A 16,446-nucleotide genomic window follows, 5' to 3' on the forward strand; every position below is an offset into this window, starting at 1 on the left:
AACACCTTTGAGGATGAAGAACCTCTTGATGTTCCCTTTTACTGTTTCCTACCAGTCCTCTGGAGACTCAAACAGGGGCTTCACGGTTCTCCAACCTGCGCAATCCCTCTTGAGCTCCTCAATGTTTCCCGGGGTCAGCAGCTTGGTGTTCAATTTCCACGTTCTCTTACCAGCCCGCTGCTCGTCCTGTAGGTGACAGTCGGCCAGCAGGAGGCAATGGTCAGAGAAGAACACCGGCTTGACGTCAGTGGATCTGACCAAGAGCGTTCAGGACACAAACAGGTAATCTATCCTTGAGCGGATAGACCCATCTGCCCGTGACCAAGTGTATCTACACTACGCTCTGTCTGCAGGGGTGCTGGCTCCATGCTGCAGGCATTTGCCTTCTCTGGTGTCTTCGGGTCGGGACCAGGGTTCACACAGTCCCGTTCTCTGTCTGACAGCAGGGCTGTCAGAAGGTCGCTACTCCCAGTTACCAGGAGCTGTGGGGAGGCGGGCACCCCCTGGTCCTCACTGGGTGGGAGGTGGTCTTTACCAGACCCCTCAGAGGGATCATCTTTTCCTGTTTGGGCGGTGCTGCCCTCCTTTTTCCCCGCGGCGCTCTGTCTCTTCCTCTGGTGACAACCCTCCTTACGCCCGTCCTCACCATCTGAAGAGCTGGCTGTGTCCTCCTCATGCAGGTGTCATTTCCCCTTTGCTGGGTGGCTTTGGGGACCTGGCTAGGTTTCCTCTTCCTGGTTTTTACAAGAATCCAGTCCTCTGCCTCCTTGGTTTGCTCCTCCTCCACTTCCTCCATCTGTCCTGTGGGAGCTTGGATTGGCTGCTGCACCTCTCTGTTGGCTGCCGTCTGCTCCACTCCATCCCTCTGGGTGCCCCCAGACACCATTCTCCTTGCTGGCCTTTTGCGGTCCACGGTTCGCATTGCCACCTCCGGCCATCTGTGCATAGGTGGTGGCTCCTCATCTTAGGCAGGCCTTGTACATGTGGCCAGCCTCTTCGCACAGATTACAGTTCTTGGCTTCTTTGCATTCCTTGGTTGGGTGCCCCTCCTTCTTGCAGTTCCGATAGATAGTGACCATACAGTCCACCGCCATGTGGCCTGACCTCCCGCAGGTTCGGCACACTTTCAGCTGCCCTGTGTACGTCAAGTACCCTCTGCTCCCTCTGATTGCAAAGCTGGAGGGTGGGTGGAGGATTTTCCCACTAGATCGACCCTCAGGGTAACCCTGACCTGCCGCTTGCTGGTCCAGATCCCAAAAGGGTCGACCACATCGGGCTTTCTCCCTCAACCTGGACGTACCTTCTCAGGAAGGTCAGGATGTCAGCTGCTGGGACTTGGGGGTTGTACCTATGAATCGTAACCACCCGGCTCCTCTATGCAGGAAGCACACACAACGGGACCACTGAAATGGAGAACAGAGGCTCCCCTTCCTTTTCCTTGAAGACTTTCAGGAGCTGCTCGCACTGCTTCACACTCCTGAAGGTCACGTCGAAATAGCCTGCCCCAGGGAAATCCTGCAGGCAGTGCACGTCTGCTGCTTCAAACCCACAGCATTCCAGCAGAACCTTCTTGACGAACACCATCCGATTGACAGGTGTACGATCCTCCACTTTCTTCACAGTCACTCGGACAGTGTTGCGAATGCCCTGGCCTGGGCTGCAGGCGGCTGCTGAGGCCATAGCTCTAAGGTTGGCTGGTCCCTGAATTGGCTTTAGGCCGAAGCCAGCATGAAGATCCACCAAGAGCAAGTCAGCACAACCAAACGATCCTCCAATGTCCAATCACGATCCAGCGATGATCTTCACTAGCTCTGATGACTCGAACCTCCACTCTTGATCCTGGTATCTCCCCTGCCAAAAGCTGCAGTGAATCATGCAACTGTCTGGCTGCCTCCATGGACATGTTCGTGTTTAGCTGCCAGGTCCAGCATCCTCAGGGTTTGCTACAGACACCAGCTCTTTGACTTTGCTTGATTAGATTTTGATTTTTGAAATGTTTTGCTATTACTTCCTTTATAATGGATTCTAATACTTTTCCAACAATAGATATTAGGCTAATTAACCTAAAGTTACCTTTTTTTTGCCTCCCTCCTTTCTTGAATAAGGGTGTCACATTAGCAGTTTTCCAATCATCTGGTACTTCTCCAGAAAAATGATATTTGAAAAACTACAACTCGTACATCCACTGTTTCTGTAGCTACCTCTTTTAGGATCCTAAGATGCAAGTCATCAGGGCTAGAGGACTTATTTGCCTTTAGCCCCATTAGTTTGCCTAATAATAAATCTATAGGGATGGTGATGAGACTTAATTCCTCCCCTGCATTATTTAGTATTAATGGGATGTCCACTGTAAAGACTGGAGCAAAGTATCTGGTTAACACCTCTGCCATTTCCTTATAACCAAAAACTCTCATTTCTAAGGTGCCAACGTTCACTTTGACCTCTTTCTTTTTATATATTTAAATATATTAAACATATAACTTATTCTTGTTGCCAGTTTTTATATTCCTCATTAGTTTGCCCTTGTAGCTTATTTCCTCTGTCTTTATTATCTTTTGATCTCATTTGCTGTCCAGTGATTTGCACATGAGTAATGTTTTGAATTCTGCTGTTGCAGTCAAATAGGTGTCAGCATTTGCTAACAAGACTTGGATATGAATAATTGATACTTAGGCAAGTTTTAGGATGGTACTGAACACATATGGGATCTATCACAGCAAGAAGCCATGGCTTTCAGACAGAAAAGTAAGATCTAAGTGAAAAATACATTTCAGTCACGATTTACAGAGAGCTTGGTACACTTTTCAAAGAGCAAAGAGACAAAAGACTCACCTCTTCATTGAAGACAACGTGAAAAGGAAAAGAATTGCAAAATGTTTTTACATCAACCCACAATCTCTCAGGATAGACTGGTTCAAAGCCTCTTAATAATTTGCCTATGAAAAACACCCAAAATATAACATGAATTCCACAACTTTACATTCATGTCTCATGTAAGATTCAATGAGCAGACACTTGAATCTAAAATTATAGGGTTACAAAATTACCTAAGCCATTTAGGCACTTCACAAAATTATCAGCCAGAGAGCTGTGTGCTTGGTATAGAGAGGGATTTGATTTCCATCTAAATAGGAGTTGTCACTCTGTCTCATACTATATAAAAAAGCTTTCTGACACATAGAAAACAGTGAGTGACACAAGGTACGGTTTGAGTCATCTTGTGACTTTATATCAGTTAAACTAATTTTCGAAATGTCACAGTGGTTACCTTTTCCCAATTTGACAATCCCACGGACTGTTTCCCAGTGGTTTTTCCTGACAGGGGATCCAGACGCTTTGCTTTTCATCTTGGCCATTGCTCTTTCCAAGTCCTGAAACACAGGATTTTGTGGAATATCTAATTAAAATGCCCACTTATGCATTCTTATAATGTTAGATGGTATCACATTGAGACCAACAAGTTTTACATTTGTACAATACTGACAATGTAAAAATAAATATAAATGTAACTTTCTTATTCATTCCTGAGATGTGAACATTGCTGGCTTGGACAGCATTTATTGCCCATCTGTAGATGCACCTGAGAAGATGATAGTGAGCAGCCTTGAACTGCTGAAGTCATATGCTGTAGGTAGACTCACAAAGCCACTATGGACGAAGTTCTAAGATTTTGACCCAGCAACACTTAAGGGGTGGCAATATATATCCAAGTCAGGATGGTTACTGGTTTTGAGGGATAATTGGAGTTGGTAGTATTACCACACATCTGTTTCCCTTGATCTTCAGACAATAGTGATTGTGAGATTTTTAAAATTTACTCATGGGATGTGGCCTTCTTGGTTGGCTAGGATTTATTGCCCATCCCTAGCTGCCTTTAAGAAGGTGGTGATGAGCTACCTTTTTGAACCATTGCAGTCCACATGCTGTAGGTAGATCAAGAATGCCCATACAGAGGGAATTCTATGATTCTTTACCCAGAGACAGTGAAGGAATGGTGATATATTTCCAAGTAAGGATGGTGAGTGGCTTGAAAGGAAACTTGCTGATGGAATTAATCCCGTATATCTGCTGCCTTGTCCTTTTTGATTGACATAGTCGTGGGTTTGGAGACTGTTGTCTGAGGATCTTTGGTGAATTTCTGCAGTGCATCTTGTAGATAGTATGGAATGTTGCTACTGAGTATCAGTGGAGAATGGAGTGGATGTTTGTGGATGTGGTGTCAATCAAGCAACTGCTTTGTTCTGGATGATGTCAAACTTGCTGAATGTTGTTGGAGCTGCTTCCATTCAGGAAAGTGGGGAGTATTCCACAACGCTCCTGACTTGTATGTTGTGGATGGTGGACAGAATTTAGGGAGTGAGGAGGTGAATTACACCATGGTATTCCTTGCCTCTGACCTGCTCTTGTAGCCGTTGTATTTATACAGCAAGTCCAGTTGTATTTCTGTTCACTGGTAACCCTGGAATGGTGATAAAGGAGGAATTCAGTGCTGGTAACACCATCCAATGTCAAGGGGCAGTGCTTAGATTGTCTCTTATTGGAGATGGTCATTGTCTGGCATTTGTGTGGTGTGAGTATTACCTGCCACTTGTCATCACAAGCCTGGATATTGTCCGGATCTTGTTGCACTTGAACATGAATTGCTTCCCATCACACTGCTGACATGTAGATGGTGAACAGACAATCGGGAGTCAGGTGAGTTACTTATTCCAGGGTTCATAGCCCCTGACCTGCTCTTCCAGCCACAGTATTAATATGGCTAATGCGGTTCAGTTTCTGATTAATTAGAACTGGCGTGTTATTGATAGTGGAGGATGCTGTAATGTCAATTCCATACAATGTCAAGGGATAATGAATTCACAGAAGCATAAGTAAAAATGAATGGTGAGTAAATGGAGGCTATACTTGCAGCAGGGGGCAAGTCCTTGCTTAAACAGATATATTTTAAAACAGGAAAAGTAATTAGAGAGGCAGAAACTTTGGGAAGCAAATAATAGAGTTTTGAGCCTAAAGAGCTGAATATGTAACGGTTATTAGTCATGTTAAGATGGGGGGAGAAGGATGCTCGGAAGGTGGGGATATTAGTGGCACAGATACAAATGACAGCTGAGTGACAGCACCAATGAGTTCAGAAATGGCATCGTAGGGCTGGATGGGATTTCAGAAATGGGAAGTCGTGATGATGAAAATGATGACAATTTAGGATTAAACCTCGGCACAACATCGTGGGTCAAAGGGCCTGTTCTGTGCTGTACTTTTCTATGTTCTAATTATAAATGGAACCATTGAGGAATTGGGAAACCATGTAGGTTAGTAAGAAAAAGGAATTACTGACAAAATTGGGTGGGAGAATTGGGATACAGGGAGCATAATTCTGAATCAACTGAGCATGAAGTATGAGAAATAGTTGAACCTTAGGGTTACAAAGATATAGACTAAGATGTCAGCAAGAGAAATAGAGGTAAAGCAAATCACACTCCCGAAATGCAATTAGGTCTTCTTTGTATCTTAGGACTTCTCAGGGTTGAAAATTCACTAAAGACCAAATGGCTTTGTGAGCAGCCTGGTTCAACCTAAAACATTGGATGGCAAGAGGCATCAAACTGATTACAAATGCCTGAAGTTCGTGGTGGGGGTAAATAGCTTTTTCTCAATTGGAAGAAATTGTGGTTCATTCAAGCCTGGACATCATATAAACAGACCAACGGCACAAAGACGGGGAGGGAGTCAAGAGAGGTGCTGGAGAGGTACGCTGGGTATACATGGAGCTTGCCCTAAGTGAATGACGTTCCCAACCAGCAACAGGTGGAAGCAGAAGGGCTCAATTTAGAGTCTTTGAACTCATCACTTTTTTTTAATCAATTACAATAATAGCAACAAAATTTCAATTTTGCAACATACCAATTTATTTAACTGTTTTTCACTTTGCTTGCGTGTATCAGACAGATACTGTGGCTTCGCAGATAACCTGCTGCGTCGTTTATGTGAATATGCTGGTTTCTGAGTTACCAGGAAAACAACATGTTCCTTTTTACCCGTTCGTTCTTCCTCTTCCATCTGACTCACAATATCCATCGTGATTTCACTGTTAAAAAAATCCAGGGCCACTGCACCAAGTATGCCTAACAAAGATAAATGGATTGATAATGAACTTTGAGGAGTTGTATTAAAAATGTCAAATATAACAAATTTCGTTCTTAAATTGAAAAAGAAACATTTAAAAAAATATTGACAGTACGTACAAGCTGTACTGCACAATGCAACAACTAATAAACATGGTACAACTATTTTAATCATAAATTACATAAACTAAGCTTCAGTTTTTTTTAATCCAATCTCGGAAGGTGAGCATTGCTGGCAACATTTATTGGCCATCCCTAATAACCCAGAGAGGGTGTCGTTGAGTTGTCATCTTTAACAGCTGTGGTCTTTATGATGTAGTTACCTCATGGTGCTGTTAGGAAGGGAGTTCCAGGATTTTGGACCTCGTGATTTACAGAATGAATGACTGCACATTTATTTGCTTTGGCAGTTAATGAAAATATGTACAGTAACCTAGGGAATGCATAGATTGAAATTCCAACATGACAGTCATTGTTGGCTCGATTTTCATAGATTCTTTATTTGTCCTGTGCAGAATATATGGTGAAAGTGCCATAGGTTGACATGCACGGTATGAGGGGCCTTGAAGGTTGACTGAGTAGTATATCTTGGTATAGAGTATAAGGGCCATAGGGTGTGGCCTTGTGGCATGCGGTTGCATGCATGATGCCTGGGTGTATTGGTAGTGAGGACTACAGGGCTTATTATTTTCGGTATAACTGGGAATAACTCCCAGAGCACCAAGACAGACCTTTCAAACAACCCACCTCAGGACCTGCCAGCCCCTTTCGCTGCCTCCTTGCTCTTTCTGGGAAATTTCCCAACTCTGACTATCTACCACAGGGATAAAAATCCAGACCTATGTCTCTGGAATAGAACGGTCAGATCTCACAGAAGGCTAACATCAGTAAAGTGAAAAAAAAATTTTAGAGAGTATATTCAGCCATGTATTCCTCTTGCTGCTTAGGTTGGCAGTCAAATGCCATTTTATAAAGCAATGGTTTCTTAAACATCTTGAGCGGAAGTTGAAATGTATTCCATGATCACAAATCCCACATTTGGTTTCAATTCAATTTTCATTAATGCAGAATTTTCTGAGACCTTAACCATGTTCCTGGACACTTCAAAACAAGAATGTTTTGCTGGTAAAGTTGCTGGAGGTGTGAGTGTGAGGCCAGCATCCCATCACCAATCATCCTTTATTTGCAAACACATAGGCTTTGACAACATCACTGCCTCCCACTGAGTCAGGCATTCAGGGGCCCAATATCCCTGACATTCATCCTTATTATGTCAGCCAGGTCTTCCTGATTGGACCAGATTAACAGCCTGAATTGGGGAACTCGTACTCCATGACATCCAGCTGGAGGACCTCATTATAATCTTTATATCTCTTCCCCTCTGAGTCCACGGAGACAGGATGGTATTATTCCTTTGAGAGCTACCCGGAGCATTTTAACACCAGGTCAGGTTCCTCCAACTTGGAATCTGGTTAAGGACATGTGTAATGAATAGGAGCTCATCTCTTGTACCTGGAGCACCTCAGTTGACTTTCGCTCCCTTCCTTCAGAGGCAGAAACATTGAGACAGCTACTTCCATCATGTATATCTCTGATTCAGAGGATTCAACAATGTTTGACCGAGAGGGTGAATCGACAGGTCTCTAAAGGATTGCTGAGAGTTAGGGTAAGTTTTGCTCCCACACAATCCACAAATTTGCAGCTTTCAAATGATCCATATGCTTATTCAGGACTGTCCCACCTACCTTTAATTTATAAGTCACTGGTCCTGACCATGCCTCTTATCCATGCAGGGCCATTTCTATGTTTCTTGCATCAAACTTTGTCCCCTGTATCAAACTCTCACTCTCACTTGGTGGAGTCTCAGGTTTGGCATTGAAGTTCCCGATGCCATTTCACTGCTGCTAGTGGTAATATCTGTCCTTGTTGGCGTTCCAGGTACTGTCCCTCCAATATAGCTATGTGTCTGTCCAAGCCTGGCCACCTGACATAACTCCTCATCAACATCTTCATTATTGGAGACCCCTGGATGGCCCTGCTGGAGTCCATCCAGTATTTGACAGCAACCTTTACTCAGGACAATCACTCTTGCTCCTCATAACAATATGCCATCTTCTCCCATGAGTTGGTTTCTCAGTACCCAAAAAGGTTTTAATATCTGGCGCCTCAGGAAACGTTATGCTCCAAATGACAGAAAAAGCTGCAGCTCCACAGGCTATCGGTAGAATTACTCATTGTTTTTCATCTGCCACAATGTTGTGTGCCTGGAAATAAATAATCCATTCTTTCCACATACTGGGCCCAGTCCTTGACAGCAGGGTTGCAGGAGTCAAGCTTTCCAAAAGACATGATGTAAGAAAATGTTTACTTCCAACTTCAAATCAGTTGCTGCTGCACACTTCTTCAGCATGCCTTACTCTTGGCACCACTGAAATAACTTTTCAGAGGCCAGCATCCCATCATCATTCACCCTTTATTTACAAAATCATAACATTTGACAAGAGCATTGCCTCTCACTGAGTCAGACAGCCCAGTATCCCTCACATTCATCCTTTTACGTCAGCTGGGACTCCCCAACTCAACTAGATTAACAACCCCAATCAGGAAACTCATATTTCTATTACTCGTGGTTGGGGTGCTCTTCAGGGGGACAGTTGTGGCCCTATGGACCAAATAGCCTCTATCTGCTCTCATGAGTCTATGAGTAAATTCAATGCTAAATCGGGTGCAGAAAGCGAAACAAGGAGACAGGAAGAAATAAAAATTGAGTGAGGATGAGGAAATGGAGACAGGAATGAAAAGAATAACAGAAAAATTATAAATTTTAACCACATTTTACACCATGAAAGATGAGTCCTTGCACTTTTAGTTTCATTTTCTGAACAAGAGAGTTTGAGTAAATATTGTGAACACTGCTAAAGAGCATTTACTCTGTAAATTACTTGATTCAAATTTCTTTGGCAAGTCTAATGAACCAAATGGCCTCCTCCTGCTCTTAATTTCAATGTGAAATGAACATGTAGTGGCAGCAAATTGTGGTGATTCACAACTTTTGTCTAATTCAGTCGGAGGATGTGTGCCCTGTGGCGAGGTCAGCATTTAAGGCCCATTTCTAATTGCTCAGAGGGCAGTTAAGAGTCAACCACATCGCTGTGGGTCTGGAAAAGAAAAACAATTTGGGAGAATTAATAGATTGGAGAGATGCACTTTAATGGATTAAATGACCTTTCATAATTCCTTATGTTCTTGTACTGTATGGCTATATTGCAAAGGAAAACGTTGACATTTATATTATATCTATTTTTTGATTCATTCACAGGGTGAGGGTGTCACTGGCTGTACCAATATTCAGTGCCCATCCCTAATTGCGCAGAGGGCAGTTACGAGTCAACTGTATTGCTTTGGGTCTGGAGTCACATATAGGCCAGATCAAGTAAGGATGGTAGTTTCCTTCCTTGAAGGACATTAGTGAACCAGACAACTGACAACAGATTCCATAGTCATCATTAGACTGATAATTCCAGATTTTTATTGAATTCAAATTCCACAAATTGCCACGGCAGGATTTGAACCCAGGTCCCCAGAACATTGCCTGGGTCTTTGCATTAACAGTCCATTGAAAAGACCAGTAGGCGACTGCTTCCTTCAGTATATATAAATTGTTAGTCTTGAAAAATATCTGCAATGGCTATTTTAAATACTTTAAAAATCCTGCAGCTTGATTTTCTTGTTAATCAATAAGATCTTAATTTTTGTTTTGAAATCAAAACCCTTTGTATGAAACATCAAACAGTAGCAATGAGGTTAGTTGAAATATATTCAAAATGTCTGTACCTATTATTTCACTTAGTATGGAATGCTTTTATCAATAAGTTATTTGAGCAATGGTTGATTTTTGTTTGCTAGAAGCTATATGGACGCAATAGAAAATAAAATGTCAAGAAGGTTATCACTACTTTTTCTCTTAATCATTTTTTCAGCATTGCACCACCCCCTTCTTTCTCCTGCTCTCCTGAAAATCCAAAGTATTAACTCTAATTGGAATATTTGGCGCTTAAAATTAGAATGCGATTAACACATTCATATGCAATTGATTTGTCTGATGATTGAACAGATGCATTAACTCATTTATTTTAAATCCCTCTATTACTATAATAGACAAACAAATTGCACAACATAATATATTTGCACCATGTAATTTCAAGGACTCAAAGTATTGTTGCTTGTTCATGCAAATCTCCCTTATTTAAAAATGATTGACAACCTTAACAGCAATATCACTTGGCTTTCATTACAAATATTTTGCAGCAGTTTCCCCAACTTGGTTTATTATTTAACATTATCATCAAATTTTGAATGCAGACATTCCTTATAAATGTGTTTATAATTGCTTTGTTTTAATAAGGGAACTTTACAGTATATTTTTCCTACTTACTGCCAAAGTGAAGCTGAAACACCTGTATTCATTTTTGCATTGTGAGAACTTCAAATATCAACTGCACTGATTAGGTTTACAACCTGAAGTCAATGCAAATAAAAACCAAGTGCGATGGGCTGTCAATCAGCACAAGCCAGTTTTCACTTGGATTGACAAGTTGAAAATCTGCCTCCTAAAGGTCAAGTGCAAATAACAGCTTAACGTGTGCAGGATATTGTCAATCTGTTTTCCCAAACTATAGCCAAAAGCATTGAACAGCTTACTGCAGACAATCATAAGTGAATGTTTCCTTTAACTTCAACCCACATCTGTAATTTGACAGCAATCTAGATTTCTGCACATACTGCTTTTAATCAAGGGGGACACAAAGGCATGAATGTTATACTCATCAATTAACTGATTTCCTAGCTTTATCAGTACAAAAGGTAGTGCAGTGGAGTGGAGAGTTAAACCTAAAAAGCATCAATTTGTCTTGGACAGCAAAACAAAATGAGTCAATGTAAAGAAAATTATGGGAAATGCAAACAGGTTGCCAACCCACACTTGACTGTTTTCCTCTACATCCCAAGATGACTATTCCCCAAATGTTTCTGGGATGCATTCAATCAAACAGGAATTTCTACCAAAAAAAGAGACCTGCAGTGGTAGTATCCTATTTTTTAAAAAGCACCTCATTTGATTCTTTTTTTCTTGCCCATAATCAGAAAGGAAGTCTGCCTGCAACCCGGAGAACGAATTAAACTAATGTTATGGTCATCACTGAGACAGAAATCTTCCCTTCATAATTAGATAAAAGTGTTTAAAATGATGAACAAATGTCACACTCTTCGATATTGAATGGCCCAAAATGTAGGGCATAAATACATTATTGAATAGATGAGTTTTGTGGGGGTGGAATTTCCCATCTTGCCACTGGGATAGTGATATCCCTCTCCCATTAAATACTCCATGGAGTGTTAATTGGCTGAAGACAGGAATTCCATCCTTTAGTCAGGCAGAAGTCCCAAGTCAGAAAGTTGCCAGGGGTTTTGGGGGAGGGGGAGGGGGAGGCACAGGATCTTGACTGAAATGCCTGAGTGGGGTTCCAAGCACCCATTGTGGCAAACTTCGGGGAGGAGTCCAATTTGGAAAGGCCTTTGCAGGAGACAACTTCCTTTTACCTAAGCACATTATGCCCAGGCAGGACAACTAACTGGACTTCAGATTCATCCGTGCTCCTAAACTCTTCATGCCAGATTCAAAATTGAGTCTGGATGGAAAGTTGACCTTGAGGCCAATTGGCTACTCAACGCCATCCTATCGATTGAGGGTGATGAAGGTATACGGGATTCACCTTATGCTTCATCTACATCACATATATGACAGGCAGAAGGAGGATGGGAAGGCCACCCGAAGAGTTTACAGACCCTCCATGTGCAAATCGTTGGATGGGGAAACCACTAAAATTCTTCTCCTTCACAACAACGCGTTGTGGGGTGATAGAATCCGCAACAAGAATTCATGTTGGCTGTAAATCAGAAAGGGTTATGTACCTCTGCTGGAAATTGCGGTTGCTTTAAAACCAAATTTGTTTCATATTTCCTACATTGCATGAGGTATTATTTAATTGCTGTTACAATAGCAACTAGCTGTTGTGGTTCTGTTGGCCAAGCTGGGAATTTGTGTTGCAAACGTTTCGTCCCCTGTCTAGGTGACATCTTCAGTGCTTGGGAGCCTCCTGTGTAGCCTCCTGTGGCTTCAACAATGAGCACCCGAGCTACAAGTCTTCTCCCAAACTTTGAATAGCAACTAGCCTCTTCCAAACTTAAACAAGTTTCTAGTATATAAGAACATAAAATACAGGAATGATCACAAGAATCACCAGGATTACCAAATTTGCAACATTCCATTGAAATTACATCAAAAATTTATCGGGCACCATATGTTCCTTAATATCAGTGAAATATTTGGGAAAATAGGACATTTTGATTGTAGAAAGAATGGCAACACAGGTGGCAAGGGGATAATGGTCATCCTGACATCATGAGTAGCTGTCCATGGCCTTTGCCCGAAATAATTCAGACAAATGTTTGACATAAAATAGATTGACAACCCCCACAAAAGGCATATGAAGTGGGGGAAGGGGGAAGGGGGAAGTGAGGAAAAGAGGAGCCAGGGTCATGAGACATCATCTTCTTGGGAGAAGACCAGGAGTTTCCCTACATCTGATGAAGGGAAGAATAAAGAGTATTATCATCAAAGACATGATGGAAGAAGCAAAGCCATAGGGACGAATACCCCACTACTCCAAACTATAGGTGTCCGTCACTTCTGCCTCACTATTCTAAAGAACAACTTTGGGCTTGGTAAAGTATTTGCATGTCACAGGTCATATATTTCCTTCCTTTGTCTAATTAAATAATGAACTGTATGTATAATTGCTGCTTCTTAACACTTGTTAAACTACCTGAAAATTCCTTGCAAATGGCTGACTGCCTATATTTACGTAACTGAGGTCATAAACCCCCAAAGTCTGACAACTCAGCAGGTCTGCAGGGAGATCGAGTGAATGCTCAAGTCTTCTTCACATCAGGTCAGATAGCACAATTTCAAAGGCTGCATCTGAGAAGGCAATGTGGCTGTTAACACCCAGTTAACCAAGATAAACCTCAGTCTCATTGAGTGTCTTTATTATAAAAACTGACAATATTGAATTAGGATGCTGAACCTTTGAAGTATTGGTGGATTAGCATTTTCCAGTTTTAGGGGTGTAAATCTAGTTGCTACAAAGCAAGCCAAGTGAGCATGCAATGGGTTGTGTGATTGGAGGAATTCAATGCCTGTGTAGATAGCAAATGCCTGTGACCTGATGGGGCAGCAGTAGTGCAGCAAGCACATCAGAGGATATTGGTACTCTGTGATACTGTGGCGTTGATGAGAGACATTCACAACAAGTAACAGAGCAGTAGAACGGGATGGTTATGACAAAGCTGTGGCTGGATAAAGTAATCTTGGTGTGGTGGATTAAAATGAAACATTCCAGCAAAATGTCTTTCCAGCAGATGAATCAGACAGAAACTGTTCTGTAACTTGTCACTAAATTGCATCAAACATCAATTTAGCCTACTTATCGAGATGATTGTATGATTAACTTGTACAAAGTTGCCAGTCAAAAAGATATATTAATCTTGGTGAAAAGCTTGAGAGTCGTGACTTAGATTGAATCTGAGGAGGGTTTTTTTAATTCATTTACTGGATGGGAGCATCACTGGCTGGGCCACCCCTAATCGCCTAGAGAGCATTTAAGAATCAACCACATTGCTGTGGGTCTGGAGTCACATGTGGGCCAGAGCAGGTAAGGATGGCAGTTTCCTTCCCTCAAGGGCACCAGATAGGATTTTCCTAACAATAGAAAAATATTCCACAATCATCATCAGATTCTTAATTCCAGGTTTTTATTGAATTCAAATTCTATAATTTACCCTGTTGGGATTTGAACCTAGGTCTCCAGAATACTACCTGGGTCGCTGGGTTAACAGTCTAGTGATATTACTACTCAGCCATAGCCTCTTCTGAGGTCCATTGCAATTGTAGTCACTGCAGTCCCAGAGATCATGGGTCCACTTCTCATTAGAGAGATGGGTTGTAGTGAATTTGACATGAGGGTCATCATGTCTCAGGCAAGGGGCAAGGTTGAGAAGGCAGGATCTTTGTGGTGACCTCAGACAGTGTTAGAATTGATTCTATGCTGTTAGCATCCTCTAGCAGCACAAACCAGCCATGCAGCCAACCAACCCTTCCCAAATTTCAATCAATGAACTTGTATGCAGACAATTCAGCTTCAGGGAATGCTGGATGAAACTGAAACCAAGTGAACAAACTTAGATCCTCCAGAGGGCAAGGTGGCAGTAATCCCTGGAACATTGAGAAAGAATAGAAGGTCCAATATATCAGGTGGTAATATATTGGAAATCATAGCACTCAAGCCAAATTGAGACATAAGACAATGTATCAACATGAGACAAGTGAACAAGTCAGTGTTTAGAGAACGCCGCTCCAACATTGACTGTAGATGAGGTACTCTAAAAGCTGTCAACAAATAAGGTGTTTTCTTAGTTGGACCTAAACAGAGGTACTCAGACTTCAGATAATTTTGTCAGTGTAACCAAAGTGATAAGTCAATATTCTCATACGAAGAAGGAATCCTCTGTTTGGGCTGGGGCATGTGAAAGATTTCATGAATTCCCATTTGAGCTGCTCACAGGTATAATGATATTTCTATGTTGGAAGTGCAGATAGTTATTATAATTAATCAGAAGTCTCCAAAGAGGTTCCTCTTGCTTTGTCCATTTACCCATGGTGTTGCCAGTGACTCCATAACTTTCATTAAAGACTTTCTGATCCTAAATAGTGACTTGATGGAATGGAATGGAATGGAATCATGAGCTTTGTCCAAAGCACGGTGCTCTTGACACTGGGCAACCATCTGGATTGCATCTTGGAGGAACAACAATGGTTGGTATATGGATTATTGTAGGATAAAGCCACATACTGCTGGCAGAGTATTGGGGATTTACTTGGTTTTGGTGTGGTTGGACACCCCCCCACTTTGGAGGGGGTGTTACCTCTAGATCTGAAGTTCTCCCCATTGATAGTCCTATCCTGTAAACTGAAAATAAAGTACCTTTTACTCTTTTTAAAACTGTAAGTCATGCCCCCTTGATTCTGTGTCCAATAAGCACTTCCAGGACAGGATAGCACAGGGTTATATACAGAGTTAGCCTTTCTCCACACTATACCCATCAAACACTCCCAGAACAGGCATTGGGTTAGATACAGACAAAAGGTCCCTCTACCTTTTTTTAACTTGAAAGTAAAACAGCCTTTCTTTTGAGTAGAGCTCCCTCAACACTGTCCGCATTAAACACTCATAGGACAGGGACAGGACAGGATTAGGTACAGAGCAAAGTTCTCTCTACTTTTAAACAATAAGTAACTGGAAAGCAAAGCTCCTGTGAATCTTTTAAACTGAAAGAAAGTTCCCATGACACCATCCCCATCAAACACTCCCAGGACAGGGGCAGCACAGACTAAAGCCTCCTTAACTTTTTTATTAAAACAGAAAGTTGAAAAAATAGTTGAAACAGTCACAGCTGGAGCACTGTATTGAAATAAAATACAAATTAACAATCAAACAGAAACTTATAGAATGAAGCACAAACTTACTAAAGGAAAATAACATTGTTGAAGCAAAGTTGATAAAGCACCCCAGTTCCTGTGGTGCCCATCGGACTCTAGAGGCCGCTATGTGCCAGTGAGAACTGCATGCACCCTCGCCAGGGACATCGAGCATGGATGTAACTGCGAAAGAGGGGCAGACGGTCAGGGACAATGAGCCCCTCCTTGGCCTGCTGCCTGGACCTGGTGATTGCCACCTTGACCAGGCGGTGGAGCAATCCACAAGAAGGTCCCCCGCTCCCCCCCTCCACGATTTGTCCACCTTGCCCTGCACTGGGTGCTTGTAGATCAAGAGAGTGGGACTCAAGTGCAATCAAAATTTAAGGAGCAAGTCCTTCAAAAAAAATTAACAAGAGGCTGCAAACAGAAACAGTCTATGTATATATGAAAAACCATTTCCTCCAGGTCACAAAAATGACACGGGGCCTGGCGCCCGGTGAGCTTACTCAATCTATGATTGCCAGGAACTGCAGTCATAGATGCAGCACTCTCCAACCCAGATCCTCAAATGGAGAAGGGGAGGGACGTTCTATGCTGTCGAGCCACATGCATGCAATCAACAGAGACCTTGCATTATCAGGAAGATGGCTATTCTGGCAAAGCCATATGTCTTTTCACCCTGGTCCTCTCACCTCAGGAACAGGATAATACTCTTTCTTCTCTTTTGAG

General features: G+C 42.2%; 1 protein-coding gene across 3 annotated transcripts in view; it reads right to left on the bottom strand.

Moving 5' to 3' along the window:
- The window catches only part of LOC140479001 (guanylate cyclase soluble subunit beta-2-like), a 72,940-nt gene that overhangs the window by 33,473 nt on the left and 23,021 nt on the right, over nucleotides 1–16,446 (bottom strand). For all 3 annotated transcript variants that reach the window (XM_072572754.1, XM_072572753.1, XM_072572755.1), the window contains exons 6-8: nucleotides 5,902–6,122; nucleotides 3,269–3,371; nucleotides 2,833–2,936 (exon numbers count right to left, since the gene is read on the bottom strand). In XM_072572754.1, coding sequence (XP_072428855.1) covers nucleotides 2,833–2,936; nucleotides 3,269–3,371; nucleotides 5,902–6,122 — 428 coding nt within the window. The remainder of the gene's footprint in view (nucleotides 1–2,832; nucleotides 2,937–3,268; nucleotides 3,372–5,901; nucleotides 6,123–16,446) is intronic.

The sequence above is a fragment of the Chiloscyllium punctatum genome, chromosome 6 (assembly GCF_047496795.1).
Source record: "Chiloscyllium punctatum isolate Juve2018m chromosome 6, sChiPun1.3, whole genome shotgun sequence".
NCBI lineage: Eukaryota > Metazoa > Chordata > Chondrichthyes > Orectolobiformes > Hemiscylliidae > Chiloscyllium > Chiloscyllium punctatum.